Source organism: Pipistrellus hanaki, assembly GCF_964339955.1.
Source record: "Pipistrellus hanaki genome assembly, chromosome: 16".
Classification (NCBI taxonomy): domain Eukaryota; kingdom Metazoa; phylum Chordata; class Mammalia; order Chiroptera; family Vespertilionidae; genus Pipistrellus; species Pipistrellus hanaki.
The window spans coordinates 18,715,946-18,741,571 of NC_140518.1; the positions used below are offsets into that span (position 1 = coordinate 18,715,946).

The 25,626-nt window shown below is 59.1% G+C and overlaps 2 protein-coding genes across 26 annotated transcripts in view; one reads left to right on the forward strand and one right to left on the reverse strand.

Annotated features, from left to right (window-relative positions):
- KANSL1 (KAT8 regulatory NSL complex subunit 1) overlaps nt 1–2,201 on the forward strand; it is a 137,774-nt gene extending 135,573 nt beyond the window's left edge. For all 6 annotated transcript variants that reach the window (XM_084861654.1, XM_084861658.1, XM_084861657.1 and 3 more), the window contains 2 exons: nt 110–362; nt 663–2,201. In XM_084861654.1, the coding sequence (XP_084717780.1) occupies nt 110–362; nt 663–890 (481 nt within the window). In that variant the 3' untranslated portion in view covers nt 891–2,201. The remainder of the gene's footprint in view (nt 1–109; nt 363–662) is intronic.
- Nucleotides 2,202–7,377: 5,176 nt separating this feature from the next.
- Nucleotides 7,378–25,626, reverse strand: part of MAPT (microtubule associated protein tau) — a 71,104-nt gene continuing 52,855 nt past the window's right edge. For 13 of the 20 annotated variants that reach the window (XM_084861712.1, XM_084861710.1, XM_084861708.1 and 10 more), the window contains 6 exons: nt 25,342–25,474; nt 23,680–23,945; nt 14,987–15,079; nt 12,233–12,314; nt 9,624–9,736; nt 7,378–7,862 (listed from right to left, as the gene is read on the reverse strand). In XM_084861712.1, the coding sequence (XP_084717838.1) occupies nt 7,647–7,862; nt 9,624–9,736; nt 12,233–12,314; nt 14,987–15,079; nt 23,680–23,945; nt 25,342–25,474 (903 nt within the window). In that variant the 3' untranslated portion in view covers nt 7,378–7,646. The remainder of the gene's footprint in view (nt 7,863–9,623; nt 9,737–12,232; nt 12,315–14,986; nt 15,080–23,679; nt 23,946–25,341; nt 25,475–25,626) is intronic. The other 7 variants (XM_084861707.1, XM_084861711.1, XM_084861706.1 and 4 more) reach the window with 1 other exon arrangement.

The following is a 25,626-nucleotide window of genomic DNA, read 5'->3' on the forward strand; positions in this document are numbered from 1 at the left end:
GCTTTCCTGCTTCTACAGTCCCTCCCCTTCCCGCCCTCCCTCCCCCAACAATAATGTACTAGAAATTCCCTTTACTCAGGCACTCATATTCGCACTCCTTGGTGTACAGGTCTTACAGGTCATCAGACGGCCGGACAACCCCCCAGCTGGGCAGTGCCAACCCCTCCACCCCTCAACCCCCCTCTCCTGACGTCAGTAGTAGCCACTCTTTGTTGGAGTTCTCCCACGGTCAGTCCCCTAGGAGCCCCATCAGCCCGGAAGTGCACTCAGCCCCTCTCACCCCTGTGGCACGGGACACTCTACGACACCTAGCCAGTGACGACACCCGTTGTTCCACGCCAGAGCTGGGGCTGGACGAGCAGGTAAGGGATCCTGCCTTTGCAGGGGTTGGCAGGTGGGGGTGAGAGGAGGAAGGGATAGCGCTGCCGAAGATGGGTCTTCATTTCATGACTCCCATTGTGAAGGGAGGAGGGGCTGCGCGTGAAATTGACCTTCTGGAGGCACAATGGAGCTGGCCATTGGTAAAAGGGCGCCCACGCTGTGAGGGGTCTTCCCACACCACCAGGACCTCCGGGAGACTGGTCAGGGCCTCCAGTCCGCACGTTTTGGGGCAGGAGGCGGCTGGTACTGGGTGCTCACCAAGGTGACTTGTCTGCCCACAGTCTGTCCAGCCATGGGAGCGGCGGACCTTCCCCCTGGCGTGCAGTCCCCAGGCCGAGTGTGAGGACCCCCTGGATGCGCAGGAGCGGGCCGCGCGCTGCACTCGGCGCACCTCAGGCGGCAAGACTGGTCGAGAGACAGAGCTGGCGCCCACCTCCCCGCCCGTGGTCCCCCTCAAGAGTCGGCATCTAGCAGCAGCAGTCACAGCTCAGCGTCCAACTCACAGATGAGCGGGATACGAGAATCTAAAGACTCACTAACTATTGGCATTAAAGCTTCAGAAATCTCTGCGTTTGATATTCAAACATCATATGCCGGAAATTTTCACAGTTTTTAGTGAATTTAAGGAATTTAGATTCTACTTTTTTTTTTCCCCTCCTCATTTTGATTTTTGTTTTGGTTTTGGTTTCCATGTTTTGTTGTCACACACCTGAGCACTTCCTCCAGCTGGCAAACAGAAGGTCAGGAAAAGCCCTGCCGCCTGGTCCTGGCATATCCTCTGCACTGTTGAATCACTGGACTTAGCAATGTTGATGACCACCGCTCCCTCACACCTGTGGGCAGGGTGGGACAGCCAAGTGGGCAGAAGGAATGGAAAGCTCAAGCTCAGTTTTGCCACCTTAGGTCAGGGGGGAGCAGCTCGCTCTGGGCTCTCACCTCCCCACCGGTGGCTTGGCTCAGCGCCGCCCTCCTGGCTGGGTCTCCCGCGGCCATCTGTGCTGGAGCACCGGCCACAGCCTCTTCACCGTACCCGCCAGCTGGAGGGACTTCCCTGTCATCCAGGTCGCGGAGACTGGTGTGGGTTTCCTCTGCATTTGGGCATCTCTGTTTGACTCCTAAACTGCAGTTAACCTGGCTGCGGCTGCTCAGGTCCCCGTCCTGCCCCTTCTGCCCTCCTGTCTGCTGCCCCATGCCATATTCATACCCGCGCACACCAGTTCTTCCACTCGGGCTTTTGTACCCTGTCATGTTCCATGAAGCTAGAGTTAGGACTACTTAACCTCTGTTCCCACCTCTGCAGACTAGAGGTTGGGAAGTGAGCGGCCATTTCTCCTGTGTAATTCTGTTTTCTTCGGCTGATTCAGCCAGTCGTTTCCTTCCCCCTCCAGTTCCCTGTCAGTGTCAGTTCAGCCCTTCCTCTTTTAAGTTTCCCTTTCCTGTGGAACATTGTCTGGTCCCAGCTGTGGTTCCCATCACTCCCCCGTGATCACTCCCTGGTTGTTAACCTTGTGCCTGTCTCATGTATGATCACATTACCAAAAGGGGCAATAAGGACTTTTTTTTTTTCTCCCCATTTTGTAATCATATAAAAATAGTAAGCAAGCTGCTTAATGGTTGGGGTTTTTTCACAATTTTCAACATTAGTGATTCTTTTTGATTCTGTTTGCAAGTTAAAGGGTTTGTCATTGTTTCTTTAAAAAAACAATAATGCACCATATCCCTATGCATAAAGTGCTTCTTCTATTTATAAGGTTGAAAATTCTGAATAACCCTTTTAGCATTGTAAAAAAAAAAAAACAACAAAAAAACAAAAACAAAAATGGAAAAAAAAACAACTTGTATTTTGTAAATATTTTCTTTTTCTGCTTTGAGCTGTGTATTGGCAGCGAAACATGTAGCTGTCTTTGTTCTATAGAAATGCTTTTCTTCAGAGAAGCTGATCTTTGTTAATGTCTTGATTCTGTTCGCAAAGCACAGACTAGTGCTTAAAAAAAAAAAAAGGAAGGAAAAAGTGAAAAAAATAATAAAAAAAAGTTACAGAATGTTGTGTGCCGGGCCTTTTTTGACACTGGAACATGGTATTGCTGCCCAGTTCCCTGTGTCCTGACTTGCGGTGGACTTTGGGGTGTCTTCATTCTGTCTTACAGGCACCTCGCAGGGTCATGGTGTGATCACCAGAAAGAGAGGAGGGCCAACAAGAATATATACTTTGCATGGAGCCTGAGCTGCTGCTTACCTGCTGTCTGAGGTTACAGTATCTTTGAGGAGGCTAGGTGCTTGATTTTCTGTATATAAAGATGAGTAAGCGGGCGGGCCTGGCTCTTTATTGTTTTCTTTTTCCTTTTCACTGCAGTCAAGTTGGAACAGCCAATGAGCTGCCTATCCTGGTCATGAAAGCAGCAGTTCCGAGATTGCGTTTCTCTGTGGCTGCCCTGTTGCTGCTCCTGTAGTTACAGTTAAGATCTCTCCGTAAGCTTCTGTCTGCAGTGGCTAAGGAAAAGCTGAGCAAAGTCATATTTTGAAACTTGGAAAATCTAAGGGCTCTGTGTTAAGACCTTGAACTTATTACTGAGAAACAATAAGACGATGGTTGGTTCTGTTACTGTTTCCCTTTGTGACATTGCTAGGGGTTGGCTGGGATCCCTGTCTTAATTTAGCAGACCTGTTCCCCAATACTAGGAGGAAGGCAGCTCTGTAAGCCTGCAAGAGCTAAGCCATTCCTTCGGCTGATTGGCTGGTGGTCTGCTTCAGCCCCAGGCCTCGAGGCTAATTTCCAGGGAAGAAAACGGCTCATATACTAGCGGTCGGCAAATTCAGCCAACAGAGCCAAATATCAACAGTACAACGAATGAAATTTCTTTTTGAGAGCTGAAAACCGAATTCTGTGCATGGGCCACCAAGTTTCAGTCGCACTGTATGTGTGTACCCGCACGTGGTTTTTTGTGGAAGAGCCACACTCAAGGGGCCAAAGAGCTACATGTGGCTCGAGAGCCGCAGTTTGCCGACCACTGTCATATACCAACCCCAGTCTTTTCAGGTTTGAAATCACTAGAATTGGTCAGCCCCCAGGGTATTGACCAGTACTGTTGTGAGCACCAGAATGAGATAATTGGGCTGAAAATGAAAAGTTTGAGAATTGTTCTTTCACTTTTGGGGCCCTAGTGAGAGCTGGTAAACCTTTATGGTCCCATTGTTTTTTTGTTTTTAAATATATCTTATTGATTTTTTACAGAGAGGAAGGAAGAGGGATAGTTAGAAACATCAATCAGCTGCCTCTTGCACACCCCCTACTGAGGATATGCCCGCAACCAAGGTACATGCCCTTGAAGTCATATTTTGAAACTTGTAAATCTTAGGGCTGGAATCGAACCTGGGACCCTGAGTCCACAGGCTGACCTTCTATCCACTGAGCCAAACCGGTTTTGGCATATCGCCCAGCTTTAACAACATTGCCTTTCCCTATTCGGAGCTAAGTTTTCCAAAGCAGAGAAAGGATTTGAAAATCATCCATCCCATATCATTTGTCTTTTGAATTTATGCACGTAGACCTCATTTAATCAGTAATAACTTTATTTTCAAATTCACTTTTACAGCAACAGTCCTTGTATATCATTTGTTAAAACACACAATACACCATATGGACATTCACAGACAGGAAGCTAAGCTAAGATGGTTTCATGTCCCTCCCCTCCCACCCTCAAAATTACTGAAGAAATCATGGGACTTTGCCAGTGTCAGAAATTGTCCTGCCAGACACTGCACGTTCACGGGCTAAGTCCATTAGGAGGTGAGGCTGGGTCAGTGCCCAGGATAACCCTTTTCAAAACTGCAGAGCAACTAGAAGTGTCCTGAAGCCACGGATCTACAGATGGGACACAGTGACCTCCACCTTGACCCTCATCCCTGCCTCTTGGCTTTCCTCGGGGGACAGAGAGAAAAGAGGGTGAAGGAAAAGATCTTGGCAGCGGCTGGACACAGGCTGCGGGTCCAGAGTCGGTGGGAAAAGTGACACTCAGGTGCCCACGGCTTACAGGAAAGTTTGCCAAGGTCTGTGGGAGGCACGATTGTGGGCTTGGGGCCTGGCAAGAGACCAGATCCACCACATCTCCAGATTCCTCCACCAGCCTCACCGCCTGCACCTGGCCGGGAAGGAGGTGGGAAGCAGCTGGCAGCCACTGCACTTGGGAATCCGGTCAGTGAGAAGGCCGCACCCCCAGGACCTCTAGCAAATGCGGTTGGAGTGGTGAGGAAAAGGGTTACGACAAGGTTTAACCACTGCACTCCACCACCTCCCCTCACCCATGGTAACTACCGTACAGGTTCCTCCCCCCACCCCCCAGAGCACAACAAGCAATCGCAAACAGGATACAGTCTCACCACTGAAGTCAATTTAAGCGGATCTATGGATAGAACGGGGAGCTTGAAGGAGCCAGGCATCGAGCATACCTAGGCCACCCAAGGGACATGGACTGGAGAGGGGAAATGGGGGGAACTCAGCCCTGGGGGATCGTCCTCATTTAAGGTCACAAGCCAGCACCCCTTTCCCTCTCCTCCCCAACACTGACCTGATCACCCTAAACCATGATTCTGGGGAGATCCCAGGGCCCTCGGAGTCAGGTGTCAGAACAGGGCACGGGAGCTACAGGAAGAGGAAGCCAGGAGAGAGGCAGCACACGGTGGCAGTAAAGACGGGCCACATCGCTCACAGCTACCCGGCCTTTAAACCACATTTCCTTTTTTTTTCTCAGAACCCGGCGAGCAGCTGGGACTCGCAGGACAGCCGAAAGCTCTGACTGCAAAGGGAGCCTCCAGCCCAGCTGCCTTCACCGGAAGTGGCAGGACCAGTCGTGAGGCTGAGTTTCTTTAAGCAGCCGTTTCTGCAGAGGCTGCTTCCCTTCCCCCGAGGCGGCAGACGGAGTCCTGCAAGGCCCGAGGGGGCTCTGGCCAGGCTTCGGAACGGCGTCTCCAGCGCGGCATCCTTCCTCGGCCAGGCCGCTGTGGTGGTCGGGCCCCAGGCCCTTCCCCGGCTGGCGCGGGCGGTGTCTTCCCCGTGACGCGGGGCTGCCGAGGGGCTTCTCCGGGCCGTGGCCAGGCCAGGGCGGGCGTTTTCATGCTGCAGGCCGAGCCAGCCCAAGACACAGCGCTGCCCCGCAAAGGGGAGCCTGGGGCGAGCAGGGGCACCGGCTTCCTTGGTCCTCATCCCTGGCCTCTGCCTCCTTCCAGTCGAGGGCGCCTCGGTGCCAGAATCTGTGCTCCGTCGGTCCCAGATGCTGAAGGAAACCTCTCTGGAGGCCAAGCCGGGGGGAGCCGCACTGGCCCAGAGTCCCAGCCCAGGGGAGAGCTACCCAGGACCCCGCCGGGTAGGTGAGAAACCTCCTTACAAGCATTTCAAGATACATGCGTCCTTTTTTTTTTTCTTTTTCTTTTTCTTTTCTTTTCACTATCATAGTCACTCGGGTGGATCCAAGCATAGACAGACAAACCGGACAACGACAGGTGCAGACGGGGAGGGAAAGGCGACATCTATGTATATGGTCAGCTGCTCCCGTGGACAGACAGCACTGCTTCCAGCTGGGCCGGGAGAACCATTTCCGAGTGGGCGAGTCCCCTGGTGAGGGGTGGAGGGCTGGTGATATGCAGATGAGACTGAGCATTGTGGTGGCAGTCACAGGCTGGGGTGGACGTGAGGGACGGGGAACAGGGCCCTCCCCGGGCGTCTGCCTGTCCTGGTGCCATCTCTGACAACCAGGACACCCAACCAGCTGCAGCTCGGCGCAGGAAGGGGCTGGTCTTCTGGAAGGAAAAGGCTCTCCAAGCCAACACCCAGGGTCACGGCTGAGCCCCAGCCTGGCCTTGCCAAGCCCCACGTCTGAATGGGAGGTCGGGTCATGGGATTCATCGTGAGGCTCAGGCCAGTTGGATGAGGGTGACGTAGACCTAGAAACCGAGGTCCCGCCTTGGGCCCGGACTCTGCCTTCCCTTGATGTCACCCCCTGGTTAAGAGTAGGTGCCTCCCACATCCAAACAAGGTGAATGACTGAGAAGGGGTGGTGAGGCTGGGACTCGGGACAGTGTGACATAATGAGAGGTACAGGCAGTGACTGGGCTCCAGCCGGCAGACACAGGGTTTGGGGGGGGCAGGCAGCTGGCTGCAGGGGGGTGGGAGGAGCAGGAGGCTCAGGACCCCTGCCCGGCCCCCTGCACACTCTAGAGATGCCAGCGGCCCAGGCTTGGGAACAGGCGGGTGTCCCACAAGAGGCACAGGTCCTTACAAGAGAACTGGTTAGCCCTAAAGTCCCAGATCAGTGAGGTGGCCAAAATCGAGGCTGCACTTCCAACCTTCAGAGCACAACTGAGCAGGCTCTCCGTGGGGTGGAGGGAAGGCCCTCAGGTCAGGACCGCCCGCCCCGCCCCTGCAGGGAGGACAGACGTCTCTAAGGGAGTCACACACAGCCTGCCACCCTCCCGCCAGCCAGCCTTCCTCTGCCAGGCAGGTGGGAGGGACTGGAGCCCTTTTCCACGGGCGGCCTGCCCTGCCCAGCTCTGCCCTGCCCTGCCCTGCCCTGCCCTGCCTTGCCCTGCCCTGCCCTGCCCTGCCCTGCGGGAGGCACACCCACCTGCACAGACCCTGCGCCAGCCGCAGGAGGCCCCGTGGAGGCTCGTGTGCTCCCTGCTGCCCTCCCTGGGGGAGCAGGTCTCCTCTCCCTCATGCTCTTACTCCCCCTCCCTCCCCCGCTCCCCTGCCTACCCTCTGCCTCAGCCTCTCCTGTGCCCCCCGCCCCACCTGTCCAGCTCACACCAACATACCAAGTTGCAAATCCTTTGTTGCCGCCACAGCCTCTGTGACATCCCAGGATGGGGCCAGAGGGCGCCCCCAGCCCCCTGAAAACCCCCAGAAGCACCTTTCAGAGCCTGACTTTCTTCCTCTTCTACTCAGAGGGGGGAAAAAAAAAAATCAAACGGAATTGCCCGAGGAAATGTTGGGTGTGGCCATCCTTCACGCGTTTTTAAAAACATTTTATTATTCTCAGCCCACCCATCAATTTGGAAAGATGGAATCGGCTCTTATTCCCGTCACTGATTTTGAAGTCCCGAGCCAGAGCCGAGCGGCAGAAGCAGGTTCAGTGATGAACCGATAACCCGATCGATCTGTGAGGAGCAGCTGGGGGCAGAGGGCGAGGGGCCGGGACATCACTCTTTTTTTTCTCTCTCTCCACACTCTCTCTCTCTCTCCTCGCCACGGTCAGGGACCGCCGGGGGCCTGATCACAAACCCTGCTTGGCCAGGGAGGCGGACACCTCGTCGGCGAGCGTGGCGAGCTGGGCCGAGTCCGCCATGTCGATGCTGCCCGTGGAGGACACGTTGCTGAGGTGCCGCGGGGACGTGTCCCCGGACACCGCGGGCGACTTGTACACGATCTCCGCCCCGTGGTCCGTCTTGGCCTTGGCGTTCTCTCGGAAGGTCAGCTTGTGGGTCTCGATCTGCGAGGCGGGAGCGGAGGGAGGCTGAGAGGAAGAGCTGGAGATGGGCACCAGCCCTGCCATTCTGGCCCCCTCCCCGGGGGTGGGGGTGGGGGTGGGGGTGGGGGGAGGCCCGATGAAGTGGTGGTAGCTGTGGTTTCCTCTCTCCCAATAGCAAACACCTGTTCCCCTCTCCAGAGGCAGTGGCCGTCCTAAGTGTCCCTTACAGAGATACCCCCCCCAGACGTACGTGTGAACACGTAAAAAACATGTGTGCCTATTTTAACACGCATGTAACAGTAGGCGCTGTACTTGGCGCCGCTCTACGTTGGTTTGTAGACTTAAACCCTCTGTTGACAGCACTAGTTCCCTCGGGCTTGCCGATGGCCGCCTGGCATCCCACCCACCAGGACGGATGTGCCCACGTGTGTCTGCCCCCCTAGGGGTGGGTATTTCAGCTGCTCCAGGCTTTTGCTGGGACAAAGCATGCTGTGTGTGGATAACCGTGGGTGACCTTGAACACATGGTTTTGTGCCGTGTGGGCGTGTCCTGCCAGTGGAGCTGCTGGCTGGTCCTAAGGCTGCACCCGCCGCCCAGTTTGCTGGAGGAGATCAAGGGGCGTCCCCAGAGCCACGGCTGCCCTGCCATGAGCCACGCGCACCCTTCCCCGCTGCCAGCGACTAATGAGTCTGGAGGTGGCAGCCACGGAGGGCAGCACTGATGGGTGTGATAAAGCTAAGGTGACCAGATGTCCCGCGGCGTTTTAAAACTGTTTTAAAACACCGCGGGACGCAGGACAAATTGTTAAACATCGGGACGTCTGGTCACCTTAGATAAAGCCCTTTTATAAACGGAGAGAAAGGTCAGAATAGTCTGCAGCCCAGAGGGCAGGGCACCGTGGTGCCTGGGAAACTCGGGGAGCGTTAGCCAGGGAGGCAAGCAGCACAGTGATTCTCAGCCTCTCTGGGGCCTAGGACTCCCTGAGGGTCTGATAGGACCATAAAGACACACGGCGTTCCCCCATTCGATGGCAGGAGGCCGGGGCCCAGGGGAAGGGCCCTATTGCATGGGCTTGCGTGTGGCTGGAGAGAGAGACGAGGCTTCCATCGGAGCCATACATGAGCTGATTTGTTCATTTGACCCAAGGACCCTTCCATGTTTCTGTAGGTGAAGGGCCTTTTTCACATAAGTTTTTGATAAAATCATTCATGTTTTGTAAAAGCTTTGTTCTTGAGGAAAAAAATGACAGGGTCCTAGTGATGTCCCCAAACCCCCCAACTGAAGGGAACTCAGGCCAGACCCAGAGACCAGACCTGCCGGGCGGCCGAGGGCCTGGCCCCGCGGCCTCGCCATGGACACGCCCGGGCGGCGGCCTGGTTGAAGCCACCGTTTTGCTCTAACTGCCCGGTGATCCATCTAGAAAGTGAGGTTTTGTGCCCCTGACTTGTTTTTGGGGCCCTGGGCTGGCTTTGGGATGGCTGCTGCCCTCTGTGGCTGCTTGGCACCCGCGGGGCCTAGGACAGCGGCTCTCACATTTGCTCTAAAGCTGTGGTCGCCAAGCTTTCGGATCTCACCATGGACCAGGTTTTAAAACCTCCCGGTGTCCAGACCACACCTGGGGCCAGTCAGAAGCTCCAGGGTGGGGCCCGGCATCCAGTCCCATGGCGCCCCCAGGTGGCTGCTGAGGACCACATCGTGCCAGGCTCTGTGGGGCCTCCAGCTTCCTTCGCTGGAAGCCTGGGCCAGCCTCCCTCTCTCCCCCCTCGGCCCTGCCCCCTTTACCTTTTTATTCCCGCCCCCAGGGACGTGGGTGATGTTATCCAGAGACCCGATCTTCGACTGGACCCTGTCCTTGAAGTCCAGCTTCTCGGATTTGACCTCCACCTGGCCGCCTCCTGGAACACAGCACACAGCGCGGGAGTGAGTGTGGTTTCCGTCACCCCCAGGAGCACCGGCCTCGGGGAGCACCAAGGACCCGCCTTCACTGAGGAAGCAGCTGGGGCACCGGTCAGTCCAAGTAAAGGCCTGGAAACAGTTTGCTTCATCTCTCTAATCAAGGCATGCGTCCAGCGTTTACTCAGAAAACTCTTCCTCCTCAGATAAAGTGGAGGTAAGTTACTCCCTCTCAGCTCTAAACCGGGTGGCTTCCGGAGAGGGAGGTGGTTCTGTGTCAACATCCTGGAAGCTGCAGCCCTGCAAGCCCTTGGAATTAAACTGAAGGCAAAAGGCACCCAATAAAGAGGGCCTGGCCCTCCTGGCCCCTCAGACACCCGAGGCCACCCACACCCAAGGGGAGACACGGTCCGAGGGCTAGAGAGGGGACAGCTGACCTTGAACAACTGCATGGGTCCACTTACAGGAAGATTTTTTAAAAATATATTTTATTGATTTTTTTTTACAGAGAGGAGGAGAGAGGGATAGAGAGTTAGAAACATCGATGAGAGAGAATCATCGATCAGCTGCCTCTTGCACACCCCCTACTGGGGATATGCCCGAAACCAAGGTACATGCCCTTGACAGGAATCGAACCCGGGACCTTTCAGTCCACAGGCCGACGCTCTATCCACTGAGCCAAACCGGTTTCGGCACACGAAAATTTTTTTCAATAAATATTGTATCCCTTATGAATTTATTTGAAGCGCTTTCTTTTCTCTAGTTTACTTCCTTGTGGTCATGCGATAATTTAATACATAGGACATGCATAACAGGTACTAACTGCATGTGTTTGACTGCACAGTGGTTGGCACCGACCCTCCCCCCCCCATGTAGTTCAAGGGTCAACTAGCCGTAATTACTTGCTTGGGTAGGACAAAGCCACCCAAGAAAGCTGCTCCCAGCAGGGTGACACCAGGGTGGGTCGTTTTCCCTGGGAGGGAAACTCGCACAAAACGTCTCAGGGAGCCCGAAAACAAGGGGACATTCTGCACGAGGCTTCTGACAGCCTCTGCCCACAGGGCGGGCTCCAGGGGGATCTCTGGCCACGGCAGAGTCCCACTCGGACCAGGCGGAAGCTGGGATCTAGCACTGGGTTGTGTTGTCCAATGCGGTAACCACCAGCCACACGGCCACTTACATTTGTGGGTTTTTAATGGAATTTATTGGGCTGACATTGGTTCATAAAACCGTCAGATTTCAAGTGCACACTGCATTGTGTGCTCATCGCCCGAAGTGAAGTCTCTTTGTTCACATTTGTAACCTCCTCCCCAGCTTTGCCCACTTCCACCTCCCCGCCCTTTCCCTCTGGCTATCACTACACTGTTGTCTGTGTCTGTGTGTTATGTCTATACTAGAAGCCCAGTGCATGAAATCGTGCACAGGTAGGGTCCCTAGCGGCTACCGGCTGGGGAGGGGGCCTCCCTCCCCCCCCAGCACCTGCCCCATTGCCAATCGCCCACCATGTTTCGCACCAGCCCCTGGTGGACAGTGCACACCCAACTCCCGGTTGGTGGATCTCCTGCCCGTAGGGACAATTTACATATTGGCCTTTTATTATTTCTATATATTAGTGTGTTTGTGTATGTGTATGTGTGTGTGTGTGTGTGTGTGTATATATATTATTTGTTTGTTTGTTTGTTTGTTTTTTACTTAACCCCTTCACATTTTTGTCATCCAGTCCCCTCCAACCCCCTCCAGCTGTCTGTTCCATGTATCTCTGCCTGTTTCTATGTTGTTTGTTCAATTCTTTTGCTCTTTAGAGTTCACACGTAAGTGAAATCACATGGTATTTGTCTTTCTCTGGCTTATTTCCCTTAGCATAATGCTCTCCAGGTCCATCCATATTGTTGCAAAGGGTAAGATTTCCTCCTTCTTTATGCCTGAGTACTATTCCATCGTGCTAATGTACTTTTAAACTCTAATAAAATTCAGCTCTTCAGCTGCCCTAGCCACGTTTCATATGCTCAACAGCCACACGTGGCCAGTGGCCTTGGCATTGGACATCACAGGTGTGCAACATTTGCAGCATCTCAACAAGCTCTATGGATCTCACTGTCTTTTGGAGGGGGAGAGGGAAGGGGGGGATGGTAAAGTGCCAACAGTATCATTTTCTGTTCAAACCAAGTCACAGAGGGCGCACAGCAATGGGCCAGTTTGTGCAGTTGGTGACGTGTCCCCAAGCTGGGACATCCATAGAGCCAAGCTTCGGGGCCAGGCCAGGCCCCCCACAGCTCCTGCGGCCCCACGTGCAGCCTGCGTGGAGCACCAGGAGCCAGGGGCTAGGGTGTAGGATCAGCATCTGCCCCCCTGCTCAGGAATGAGACAAGACAGCCCTTCCACCCTCAACACTCTCTCACCATGGCCCATCCCGTCACTGCTTCCCAGCCCAGAATGCCCCCAAAATGCCCCAGAACACCCGCCCCGCCCCAGGCCCTGCCCCGGCTCGCCGAGGCTACCTGGCTTGTGATGGATGTTGCCTAAGGAGCCACACTTGGAGGTCACCTTGCTCAGGTCCACGGGCTTGTAGACTATTTGCACCTGGAGGGGAGAGGGGCGGGCAGAGAACAAACAGGATTATTTGCGGATGGAGCGCGGGGAGAAGCAGCTGTGGGAGCCGGGCCCGGCTGGACCAGGCGTCCTGTCTGCCCGAGGCACACACCCAGCCCGGGTGGAGACGCCGGGTGGGAATTCTGCCAACCCTGCCCCCGGGAGCCGGGTCTGCACCGGTGACTGGGGGACAAGGACCCTCGGGGAAAGCAGGGGCCTTCGTCTCTGTCCCTGTGCTTAGCAGACACACAGAGCAGTCACCACGCAGACATCACAGTCAGGGACGACACAGATAGGGCCAGAGCCCCCGTGAGCGGCACTGGAAAAGCGGAGAGCGTGTCTGCTGGGCCTAAGAGAGGAGAGGGCCTCAGGGTGGAGAGGGGCCTCTGTCCCAGGAGAAGCTTCCAGAAACCCAGCACACCCACAGCAAGGGCAATGCCAGTCCGTGAGCAGCACCCGGAGCCGTGGGGAGACTGGGAGAGCCGTGGGCGCCCGAGTGTCCTGGGAAAAGGACACCGGCAGGGGACAGGCGGCCCAGCAGACACCCCAGGGGCAGCGTCGCAGAGAGCAGACTCCGACACACGCCCGCCCGCCCGAGGCCCGGGGCTTCCCCTGGGCCCCGGTCACCCTGACATCCCCCCGAGGGGGACAGCGGCCCTGCACTGCCCCCTCATCTCAGCCCAAGAGCCAGCTCTCCTGGGGGGGGCTCCCCACAAAGCCATGGCCGTGAGGGGTCCCCAGACGGCCACGGAGGGTCTCTTGCCAGCAGTGACCTTGTGTGAGGTCACCAGAGGGTGCTCCTGCCAGGAGGAGGCTCCCCGAGGGAGATGGCCTCCTGCCTGGGAATGGCTTTAACCGGGGAAAAAGGAGAGGTTTCTCCTTAGGATCAACTGGAGCAACCCCAGTGATCTGTTACCCAGAATCACCCGGCGCATGCCCTTGGTCAGTGGGGGGTTGATTGAGGCCGACAGGCAGGCCTGGACTGTGCGCCCCGAGTGTGGCGGGGGGCGGGGGGCACAGGGCCGGCAGCCTGCACCTTGGGGGGGGTGGGGGTGATGAAGGATTCTGAGAACAGGCCTGGGAGGGAGCGGGGCTCTGGGCAGGCCCCCGGGAGGCAGTCAAGGAGCTTTGGGACTCGCCCCTGCGGAGGGGACGCGGAAGGGACAGGGTGACCCGGCTTCCTGCTCTCCCTGCAGCCTGGACGGGCAGCCCCTCCAGACCGGAGAGCGGAGGGCAGGCCAGAGGCCGGAGCCCAGGCTGGGGGCCCAGGGCCCCGAATCACCCGAGGCTGACATTGTGCAGCCTCCTCCCTCCGGACGAGCTCTCTTCGAGGGCTCCCCCTGCAAACAGGCCTCAGGCGGGCCCAGCACAGGGCCTGGCCAGCCCAGGCAGCCCACTGCTCTGCTGGGTCACAGGCTGACCACAGGCCCGCGGGGAGTGCGGGACAGCCAGGGGGCGCCCTGAGGGAGTTCCCCGATGCTCTGTGACTGCAGGCAGCAGTGACGTACCCTCTCCTCCCCACCCCCCTGCAGGGCCTCCCACCAGCTGACCAGACACGAGTTAAATCGGAAAGCAGTGCCTCTTCCTCTGGTCGAGAGCAGTTTGCAGCAAAGCCCGAGAGCCAGGAGGCAGAGCGAAAGCAGCCATGTGACCGGGCCAGGCGGGGTGGGTGGCCGGGCAGGGGAGCAGGGGCTGGGAGACAGCAGCTGGTGAGGAGCGATCAGGAGCGCCATGCAGCAGCCGCGTGGTGAGCGCCCATCCCGGACGGCGGGGCTGGGCAGAGTGCAGGGCGGGGGCAGCGGCACATTGCAAGAATAAACCCTCGGCTGGATCCAGGAGAGGGGCGGCCCAGCCTGGCGTTTCCTGGAGAGAGAGCCCCTGGGGCGTTGCTGCCATCCTCGGCTGCCAGCCAGGAGCGGGAGCCTGCTCTCAGGAACCTCGTCTCCCCAGAGCGAGCGGACCTCAGGGGTCTCGAACCTCCTGCTCCGTTAGGCAGGGGCAGTGGGGGAGCCTCAGGCCATGGGTTTGCACCCACAAAGGACAGCCGGGGGGGCAGCAGCAGAGCTGGCCACGTGGGGAGGGAGGGTGCAGCCCCAGGTCTCGGGGACACATGCAGTGGGGGTGCATTTAAAGGGGCCCAGAGCAAATACGATAAAGAGCCAAAGGGGCTGCAGGGGGTCCCCTGGGGCCTGGCACTCTGCATCTGAGCCTCTGCAGGGGGTGGAGCTGGTTTGAAGGGGAGCCAGAGGCTGAGGCCCGGCCCCTCCCTCCCCCCCGGGAGACAAATGGGACCAGAGACCGGACGTGGCTTGCTCTGAGGCAGAACAGCACGACCTTGGTCCCCCTGTCAGAAGCGGGCCAGCTGTCCACAGGGGGGCCCCTCCATGGGGGCCTGTCCGCTGCAGCCCAGCCTCCGGGAGCCCGTGGGGCGGTGAGGGGGTCACAGTGGGGTCGCGTGAAGGCTCTGAGGACCCCACATCCAGAGGACCAGCCACCTTCCCTAAGCTGCCCGTGCAGGCCGGGCACCCCCGGGCGCTGGGCACCCTCCGGGGCCTGGGCCGGAGCCTGAGGACGGTTTATTCTGTGCAATGGCTCACGGGGGCACACACACGCCACTCCCTCAGCACCAGCCCCCGGGCGCGGGGGACGTGTGAGGTACTCACACTGCCGCCTCCGGGCACGTGTTTGATATTATCCTTTGAGCCACACTTGGACTGGACGTTGCTAAGATCCAGCTTCTTATTAATTATCTGCACCTTGGACAGCCAGAAAGAAGGATGAGTGACACCCCCAGCTCACCGGCTCTGCACGGAGGACCCCGAGGGCGGGGCGGGGCCGGGGGCGCCCGGGGAGGCACTGCCCAGCCGGCTGACCTGGGCGGCCCCCCCCCGCAGCTCGGGGCCCACAGACAGCGCCATCCGGAGGCAGCCCTGCGCTCACACGGTCGGGGGAATGAAATGTGCTCACTTGTGTCTTTATTTCCATCCTCACCCGAGGACTTGCTTAGAGAGAGGAAGGGGGAGAGACAGAGGAACATCGATCGGCGGCCCTGTATGTGCCCTGACCTCGAATCGAATGGGCAGCTTTCCCACCCACAGGACGATGCTCCACCAACGAGCCCCCGGCCCCCCGGCCAGGCCCACTCAGGCTATTAAATGACCAGACAGAGTCCCTCTGGGCCCTCACGCACACCCCTCGGGCCCGTCAGAACCTTCCAGAGACCCTGCTGTGGCTGTTCTCACGCTTGTCAGGCCATGGGCTCACCTGCGGGCATTTCAGAAAACCCCGCACCTGCCGCCATCTGGAATTAGGCCTCTACCGAGCCCGTGGTGGCCAAGGCCCCGGGGACAAGGCGGACCTCACCCAGCCCCGGCGGCGCGGACTCTGCCCAGAAGGCGGGTAAGTGCTGCCCTCAGCCATCGGCTCAGCCCCCCGGGGGTCACAGGGAACGGGAGAGGGGCCCAGGGTCCCCCCTCGGCCCCTGAGCAGGCGTGGCCCCGGCGGCGGTCCCACTGCCGTCCCATGAGGCTCGGGGTGGGGTGGTGACAGATTCGTGGGGAATGACTGGGACCCCATTTGCCTAAAAACTACGAACCACTCAGACACGCACGGCCCAGAGAGGGCGGGCAGGCCCCGCGCGGCTGGGTGAGGACGCCTCGGCGGCAGGTGTCTCCCCTCAGCCACGGGCTGGGAGCCGCGAGGATATAAAAGGACCCGCACGCCGCTCCCCCTTCACAGCCAGCATCGCCGCTGAGCCAGGCACAGGCCTGGTGCAGGCTCCGCCCTCCATCCGCGTACGGGGGCAGCCCATCAATGATGCTCTCTCCTTATGGCTGTTTCTCTCCCTCTCGCCCTTTCCTCTCTCTCAAAAAAAAAAAAAAAAAAAAAAAAAAAATCGAAAGAAAGAACCAGCATGACTCTCTGAAGTCCTGAAAACAGCCCTGAGACCTCCTCAGTGCTGTCTTTGGGAACAATGGCTGGGGCCAGGGTTAGGGTGGCTGGGGTTCGGGGCCCTGGCTAGGGCTGCTGCCCGGAGGCCAGGGTTGGGGTGGCTGTGGCTGGGGATCGGGGCCCTGGCCGGGCATGTTTCGGGGGGGGGGGGGGGGGGAGGGCGGGAAGGATCCCAAGCCGGCCGCCCAGGGGTCCCCAGGTCCTCAGCAAAACGAAGAACTGAGGATCTGATAGCAAAATTGTCCATCCTACTTTTTGGTGTTAAAATGGCCTTTTCTTTGTTAGGTTATTAACCCTCCCATCACACTGATGGGTATTTTTAGATGTCCTTTCCCTGGCTGTGTGAACAGACAGCAGTCTTCTGAAGGCCACCACCCCAGCCGCCTCCTTCAGCCTGAACCTCACCCCCTGGGAATCATATTGAGCCCACCTCTTCATGCTCTTACGGTGCCTCCCCATGAGAGCTGTGCCCTGGCTGTGCGGCCCGGCCGGCTGAGCCTTGTCCCGTGCCCCGGGAGGTCCCGGCTCGAGGGTTCTATTCCTGGCCAGGGCACCCCAGGTCCCCGGAAAGCAGGGAGGGGGGTTGTGTGCAGGAGGGAGGCAGCCAACCAATGTGTCTCTCTCATCAATGTTACTCTCCTCCTCTCCCTCTCTCTCTCAAATCAGAAAAAAACATATATATATATATTTTGAAAAGCTATGTACTTTTTCCGTTAAAAAATACCAGAACATGGTGACTTTGAAAACGGGGGCTAAAAAACGCTGGTTTCCTTGCATCCCCGGGAAGTCTCCTGTGGACCCAACTACCACCACGTGCGGGAAGGCGGCAAAGAGCCGTCCACACCTGTTACAGCTTGTTTTTCACCAAGTAACGTGCCCCCGGCACCTGTGCTCTCAGGCGTTTATATTGATTCCACTTTCAAGAACATCAACAGCAGCCTCCCCGTGAGCACCTTCCTGCAAGGAGCTTCTCCCTGTTTTGGGATATTTTCTTAGCACAGGGTCCCAGAGGTAGGCTTTCTAGGCCGCAGTGATAAATACTCGAACAGGAAATGATAAATACTCCCCACACCTCCGAATGGCTTTCTGAGGACGGGTCGGTTTTCCGGGGAGCGCTGTGCCCCTAGGGGCCTGCCGGAGAGCTGCCCGGATGGTACTGGGCGTTCGGAAACCTGTGTGTTTGTTTCCTTGACTGACAGAGGGCACTGCCTCGCTGGCTTCCTCTGAGAGTCTTTGATCGCTCCTAACACGGCTCCTTTGCCCCTTTTGCTAGTAGGTGTGTCTCTTTCTAACAGACGCCTGTTCAGCCTCTTTCTTTGTAACTTCTCCCTTGTTTTTTAAATGTGAAAACCGCCCCTCCGTTAGCGGTTGGATGACTGTCCAATCCCCGACCCCTTTCTGACCACCGCCACCTTCCTTTCCGGTGAGGAGCTCGCCAGAGCCCAGCCGGTGCTGAGCCGCACGGGAATCTGGGTCTGGGTGTGTCTGTGGCCACAGGCGACGGAGGTGACGGCCGTGTTTGGCCTGAGCTGTCAGTCCTCAGGGCTGTTGTGTCATAAGTCAAATAGAACAGCACTCTCCCCGGGAACACCGCGTTCTCTCTCTGGAGCGGGGAGGCGCGGGGACCGAGCCTTAGCCAGCGGGAGCGGAGGGCAGGGTGAGGGACGGGCTTTCTCAGCTGCTGCCACCTCTGCTCTGTGTCTCTGAATCAATGTGTGCCGCCCTCGGATCTGAAGGAGTCTCCCTTGAACTTGAGCTTCCTCCTTGGGAATCATTTTTATTTACAACTTTCAACTGGATAAGTCTCAGAGGGAGAGTAGCCTACTTTCCTTAAGAGCAGTTTAGAATTAGAAAACACACACACACACACACACACACACACACAGTAATAAAACAAGAAAATGTAGAGGATCATGAAAAGAGAACAGGAGCCATTGGCACTGACAATTACAAGACAGATTATTACACCCTGGCCAGGTAGCTCAGTTGGTTAGAGCTTCATCCCTATATGCCAAGGTTGCCTGATCTCTGGTCAGGGCACATTCAAGAATCAACCAATGACTTGCATAAACAAATCGATGTCATTCTCTCCCTCTCTCTCTCTCTCTCTCTCTCTCTCTCTCTCTCTCTCTCTCTCTCTCTCTGTCTCTCTCCCTCTCCCTCCCTCCCTCCCTCCCTCTCAAAAAAGTAAAATTGTTAAACACACACACACATATAAACAAGATGGTTCATTACATTTAACTCTGAGCTTCCAGGAAGCCAAGGTAAAAAGGCAAACGAGATGGGTTACATAACTCCTCTTCTCTGACAAATAAAACTTACCAGTTTTGCAAGGAAAATAACCTGTGTTCTGTAAAATCCACACAAGAAATTCATCAAACAATTCGAGTTCATTAAGTAATAACATTTATAACACACAGAAATTTTCCCTCCAGTGTGACTTCCTTTTTCCAATCCCACAAAAAAGACAACAAGCTCTCAGTAGCCCTTTTATGGGGTTTGGAGATAGACAAAAGAACATGCACAAAGCAGACACAAACTACCGTTAGTCATCCAGTGAAGCCAACACCCTTCGCAGAATGTCAGGCTTACAGAAAGGAGGGAAAAAGGGTAACTTTTGGCATTCTGAAGTTGGAATCCTCAGACAATTTCTCCTCTGGAGTATCGTGTGTGATACCGAGCCTTAGGTCTGGCCAGACACTGAACACACCCATCACGGGGAAGAACAATGTTTTGGAAGCTCCAAATAGTAGTCTGGAGACTCCTCGTCAGGCGAGAAATTCCTGTGGCCAGGGTTTGGCCCTGGGGAGAGGGTGGGGTGAGGTGGGCGGGTCCACTTTGCTTTAATCTACTTCCTGGAGGGAAGTCCCAAGCCTGCCTTAGACCTTGAACTTGTTCCGTCTGTGCTAAGATTGCTCCAGGTGGCCCAGCCCTCCCCCAGAAGCTCCCTGCTGGCCCCTTGTCCTGGCTGTCCCTGCGAGGCCTGCCCCGTGCTTGCTGGGCGACCTCCCCTCACGAGGCTCAAGAGGCCCAGGGCTGAGGATTGGGACTGGGATGGATGTTCTGGTGGGAAAGGCTGGGCCGCAGCCTGAGAACTGACAGGGAAACACAGTAGGTCCTGTTAAGTCAACCAGCCAGAGAAGAGGGCCAGTAACAGGGAAGTCGCCTGTAGAATTATTTACACTGTTCCTTTAAACAGCGACTGCCCCACGCTTCTTTAAAATGATTTGCACAAGATTTTTTCCCACAAACACAGGTGCTGTGTCCGGGGAGGGTCCCAGCCCGGCTCTGCCCGCCGCTCCCTGCAGGACCCGACACCTCAGCCCAGGTTCCCCCGCGTCCAGGACAGGCAAACATTCACTTCACTCCACCGAAATGTTCCTCACCTGTGCTTTTTAAAATAAGAGCTGGGACTGTGTCAACAAATGAATCTAGAAATACTTCCTGAAGCGAGACAGATGCTGACAGCGCTCCACCGCCATCTTGTGGCCGCTGGAAACATTGCAGCCCAGGTCGCTCCCAGCGTGAGCCCTGGCAGCAGCTTCCTGTCCTTCCAGGGCTCCTAGACCCTGTCCAGCCTGGGCCTCTGCATTCCAGCCACGGGCCAGGGCCCCCTCCGGGGAAGTGACTTTAGCTCTGTCTGCTCAGAGCCAACCAGCACAGCGCCCTTTTCAGGCTTTGACCCTGCCCATCCTGCTCACCCCTGATCCCCCGTTCTCCTGACCAGGCAGCCTTGGCGCCAAGTGCACCTTCTCTCTGACCCTGGACGGCCGCGGGACCCCTGCGCTTCCTGCTGTGCCCCCACTGACCACACAGAGGGGCGGCTGAGGCTGGTGTTGCCCCATCTGCCCTCACATTCAACCCTGACAGCCTGACAGCTGAGCCTGGGCTCTCTGCCGCGGCTCCCTCCAGCTCCCTCTCCCTTCCGCATCCTGGCGGGAGGACAGGGCCCTGCCAGCCAGGGCAGACACCGCTAGGCCACGGCAGACCTCCTCCAGCAGCTGGCCACTCTCTCGGCTCCTGTGGGAGCGAACAGGGCTCCGGCCTAAGCCCCCGCTCCCCTGCCCCCCAGCTCTGACTGTATTTTGCTTCTTCTCTGAACATCTCCACGTGCGGTTTCCCACGGCCCTCTTCCCGCCCGGGGCCCAGCACTCTGAAGGGGGATGGGGGGAGCTGTCCTGGTCCCAATCCAGGGTCTGCCCTGGCTTCTCTGAGCTGTTGGTAACACACGAGACTGCGGATGACACCCCACAACACGTGTGGGGGCCCCTCGATGGTGTGGGCTGCCCCCCCCCCCATCCTTGGCCAACCTCTCCGCTCCCTTTGTGTGTCCCTCCCCGGGCCTGGGCCTGGGGGCAGGACTCAGCACAGGGCCTGACGCTCAGAGGTGCCCCGGAAATGTTAGATGAATGAACACAGGGAGGCAGGAACCAGCTTCTGATGCCACCTGCGTGCTCTCTCTCACCAGGATGTAAGGCTGCCAATTCACATTGTTCGCCGGCAGCGAGTAGCTTTTTTTTAAAATTTTTTTTAAAGGTTTACATTTTTAAAAATGATTTTAGAGAGGAAGGGAGCAAGAGAGAAGCATGGGTTTGCTGTTTCCGTTATGCGTTCGTTGATTGATTCTTGTTCGTGGCCCGACTGGGGACGGAGCCTGCGACCTCGGGGTATCGGAATGACACTAACGAGCTGAGCCACCCAGCCGGACCTTTTAAAATGCGTTTGAAACGCTGGTTCTCTGCCTCCGCGGCGGAACTCTCCCTGCTCCCCTCACAGAGAGAGAGGCTCAGACAGACTCCTGGGGAGGGAGGTGCAAGACAGAGGGGGTGGCCTGGCTGGGCCTGAGCTGACATCGGGGACCCTGGGTCTTAGCCTGGACTACACGTCGGAACACCGGGGAGCCCCCTGAGGTTCTCACGAACCCGGGAAAGGCTCCGGCTTTGTCAGGATTTGTAAGAGAACCCCCCCGCCCCCGCCCCAGGTGATCCTCCTTGGCAGCGGGTGGGGGAGGAGAGCTCCCGGCTCCCAAGGATCTGCAGCTGCGGCCTCGCCACCCTCGGCTCCATCTGTCTCTGGCTCTGTGGAGGGAACAAGTGGTGGTTCCGCCCTCTCCTTTCAAAGCTAAGAATTCCGTTTTGGACTCTGCAAGCTGCGCCCCATCATTTTAGCCAACGACAGAAGCAGGAAGGCCCAGGTTCTCGGTCTGCATGTTGCCAGGCCGGCTGCTCTCCCTTCGTCCTGGGGCCTCCATCCAGGGAGCGGGCGCCCCTTCGCTGGGTGCACGGCCCACACACCCACACAGCGGGCTCCGCCCCGGCCACAGCCCACGAAGGTCTGAGCGTGGCCTCCAGGAGCCGCCGGCCCAGGCCAGACGGGGGACAGGGCTGGCTTTACGAGCCTTCTCCATGGACACAAGCGGCTCCCTTCCCCGTTCCCATTCCCCGGAGACAGGCAGTGCTCTCTGCAGCGGTGGCATTGCCTGTCTTTGGTTCAGACAATGGTCTGGGTTTTCTATGGGATCAAGGACGGCTGTCGCCCCTCCCTCTGGGCTTTCCCACTCCCCCCCGCCATGAGAGGCCCTAAGAAAGGTCCCCGTTCTCCCTCAGGGGAGAAGGGCCTGTGGGGCCCAGCCTGGAGAGGCGGTGGCCTGGGGCCCCTTCCCTTCCCCTCTGAGCCTCAGGCCCGGCCCGGCTCCCAGCCTCCTCTCCCTGCCAGTCCCCTCCACCAGCCCTGCCACTCAGCGGAGCTGCCAGAACTGGGCCAAAGGTGCCCGGCCCTTCCAAGCCAACCTCAGCTGACCCAGGGGTGGCGGGAGGACACGGGGTGCCGCTGGGGTGTGACAGCCCCGCGGGCTGGGAGCCTCAGGGCTCCGGTCCCTCCGGGCGGCTGGTCACAGCTGCAGAGTCCTCCGCAGGTGCAAACTGGCAGTGGGTGGTAAGGGGGGGGGGTGGAGTGGTGGAAGGGCTGCTTCTCATTTTTCAAAACGGGCAAACGGTCCCCCTGCTATGAAAACAGAGGGACCCCGGCGGGAGGGTCCCACCGTCTTACAGACCAAGTCCCTGGAGCCCCCTCCGCCCCGAAACCTCGCAGGAGGGCCAGCCTCAGACCCGGACCCTCAGCTGTCTCCGCCTTCCGGGAGGAGGCGCACAGGCCGACCGCAGGGGCAGTGAACGCGGCCCAGGGCCTCCCTGGGGTCCAAGACAGCTCCCGAGAGGCGCCTGGCCCCCGCCCCGGCCGGCAGGGCAGGCCCCGGGCTGGGACGGGCCCGCGGGGTTTCAGGGTTTCGGTGAGGCACCCACACGGGCCTCCGAGATGCCTTCTTCCAGGGATGCCCAGGGCCCGGCCCAGAGTCATAGACGAAATCAATGGTGCGGAGGGCGCCCTCGGGGGGAGACCAGCTGTCCCACCGGGAAGGTTCTGTCAGACGCCGGCCACCAGGAGGCTCACGGCCCCAGAGGCCCAGCCCAAAGCCCACCACACACCCGTGGCCTCCAGAGCAGAGCCTTGGTCCTCAGCACCCCACACCCCCGCTTCTCCCTCCCCGTGCCCCCTGTGGCGGGCGGGGCAGGCGCTCTGTGTGCCCACCGTGCACACGCTCAGGCCCTCACCCCCAGGCCCCGCCCGCGGCTGCAGGCGGAACCGGGCCGTGCGGGTGGTTCTGTGAGAGCAGCTCCTCAGGGGAGCCCTCCCTCGGTGTGCTTACGAGGGGAGGGAGGGGAGGGGGCGGCCGGGGGGAGGCCGAGTGGGAGCACGCGAGGAGGGAGTGCGGTCTCCGGTCCTGGAGGGAGGCCTTGGCCATCCCCGCCTCGGGCTCCGGCCTCCGGCCCCTCGGGCTCCGGCCTCCGGCCCCTCGGGCTCCGGCCTCCGGCCCCCGCGCTGGGAGGAGACGGGTTCCCAGTGTGGCATCTCCCGGGCCAGGCCCAGGAAACGTGGGGGGCGGGGCCCAGGCCAGCCTCTTCTGCCTCCACCCCAGGCCCTCGGATGCTCACGGCCCCACCTTTAGGGAACCCCAACATTCCATGAGCGCCCACCTGCCCCTGGAAGAAGAATCCGCTCAGAATGGAACCCAGACTCCCCCAGAGCTGGAGGCAGAGAGAAGCCTGACCCCAGCGAACGTCCCACAAACGCCGGCCACCCCCCTACCGACCCACACGGGGCAGGCCTCTGGGCACCCCCCTTCGCGGACCCCGGGGCCACAGAGATCCACTGTCCTCTGGCGAGCGGGGCTGACATGGGGGGAAGAACCGGCCCTTTCTCTCCCCCGCACAGGCCCTCGTGGCTTCGAGGTGACCCCAGTGTCTTTCGGGGGCAGGGGGACCCCAGTGTCTTTCGGGGGCGGGGGGGGACCCCAGTGTCTTTCGGGGGGGGGTGCCCTGTGAGGGGGAGGCGGCCCCACAGGCCTTACCTTCCCGCCGCCCGGCTGGTGCTTCAGGTTCTCGGTGGAGCCGATCTTGGAGCGGACGTTCTTGAGGTCGGGCATGGGCACCGGGGCGGTCTGCAGGCGGCTCTTGGCGGAGGACGGCGACTTGGGCGGCGTGCGGACCACGGCCACCTTCTTGGGCTCCCGGGTGGGCGGGGTGGGCAGGGACGGGGTGCGGGAGCGGCTGCCGGGGGTGCCCGGGGAGCCAGGGCTGCTGTAGCCGCTGCGGTCCCCCGACTTCCCAGGTTCGCCTGGAAGAGAGGCGGAGTGAGGCCGGAGCTCGGTCCCGGGGCCTGTCCGGCTGGGGCGGCCTCAGGCAGTGGGAGAGGCCGGGAGCTCAGGAGGCCGCCCCGGAGCTCACCGACTCCTTCCTGCCTGGCCTGTCGCTGGGGCGGGAGACAGTACCCTTCCTGAGAGGGAGCCGGTTCTGCCCAGGGCCCTGGGGTCGAGGGGTGGGATCCAGCCGGCTGCGTGGTCTCCAACAAGCCCAGGCCCTGCAGGGGCCTCGCCTCACACCCAGCACAGGGATCAGCCCGCCGCGAGGAGCCGGGCGGCCATGTGTGTGCAGGCGTGAGACCTGTGTGACCCCCGTGTGACCCCAGGCGGCCTTTGCCGGGCCCAGGGCAGGACCAGGGCCACCTCCTCTGGGCCCTGAGACCCTCTCCCCGCAGGGGGAGCGTTAAGCTGCTCAGCAGGTTCAGGCCCCTCTCCCGCCAGCCCTCCCCAGCCTCCCCGGCTGCAGACGCTATGCCTGCGTCGTGCCCACCTGTCCCTCGCTCTCCCAACAAGCCATGCCCATGCCCAGGCCTGGCCCTGCCGTTCCTGCCCTTCCCCACGAAGCAGGGCAGATGGGAGTGCCTGTCACACCCTCCGGGAAGGCTGCTGGGACCGCCCTCCCCCAGGGGGCCGCTGCCCGGGGCTCCCTGACCTGCACCCCGCACCCCGCACCCCGCACCCCACACCCCACTGCCCTCCAGCCGTTTGCTGCTCCACCTCCCCGTGGTTCAGTGGTTCTCCTAGTGTGGCCCAGGGACCCTGCGTCAGAGTCTCCAGACGTGTGAGGGGGAGTGGGAGCTGTAAGATGCAGATTCCCAGGCATCTTATAGAATTTCTAGGGGTGGGGCCTGCAAGCTGTTCTCCCAGGCTCCCCTGCGGATCTGGAGCAGGCAGCCTGAGAGCCACTGGGCCGCGTGCTGCGCCCCAGGGTCCGAGGCTTAGCTTCCCTCCGCTCTGAGGCGGCTTGTCCAGGGGAGAGGAAGCAGGTCCCTCTTAGAGTGTGAGTGTCTGTTTAACCCTAAAGTCATCGAGTTCCTGTGGCAACAGGACAATTAAGCCTCTTCTCCTTTTCCACCTAATACCTTCCCCCCCCCTCTGCCTCTAGGCTCATCCCCACCCCCACCCACCCACTCTGCCCGGTGGCTTCAGACCCTTTCTGTGCCACCTCATCTGAGGTGTGACCCCTGAGCCTGTGTCCACATCTGCAAAGAGGGGACGTGGGCACAGCCCCAGGGCTGTGGTTTGAAGCCTGGAGGTGGTGACAGGTAGAGAGCGCTCATTCCAGCGCTCAGTGGACAGAAGGCACCGAGGCGCCAGCCGGAGCCATGATCTATCAGAGCCCCGGGTTGGGCTCCAGGGGAAGGTTCTTACCGGTGCCCGGCGGGGTCTTTGGGGACGGCGTGGTTTTCGCTGGGATCCTGGTGGCATTGGCCGGGCCTTTCTGGCCTGGAGGGGCCGCTCCCCGGGGCGTGGCGATCTTGGTTCCCGGTTTGGTGTCTGCCCCCTGTAACCGAAGCAGGTCAGAGTGGTGTTTACGGCCAGGAGGGGCCATTGTGACGTGGAGTCGGTGCCACTTAAGACCACTTTGGTTCTAAATGAGGCCACGCGTGGGGTGACCCGTTGCCCACACGATGCAATGAATGCCTCCGCAATCAC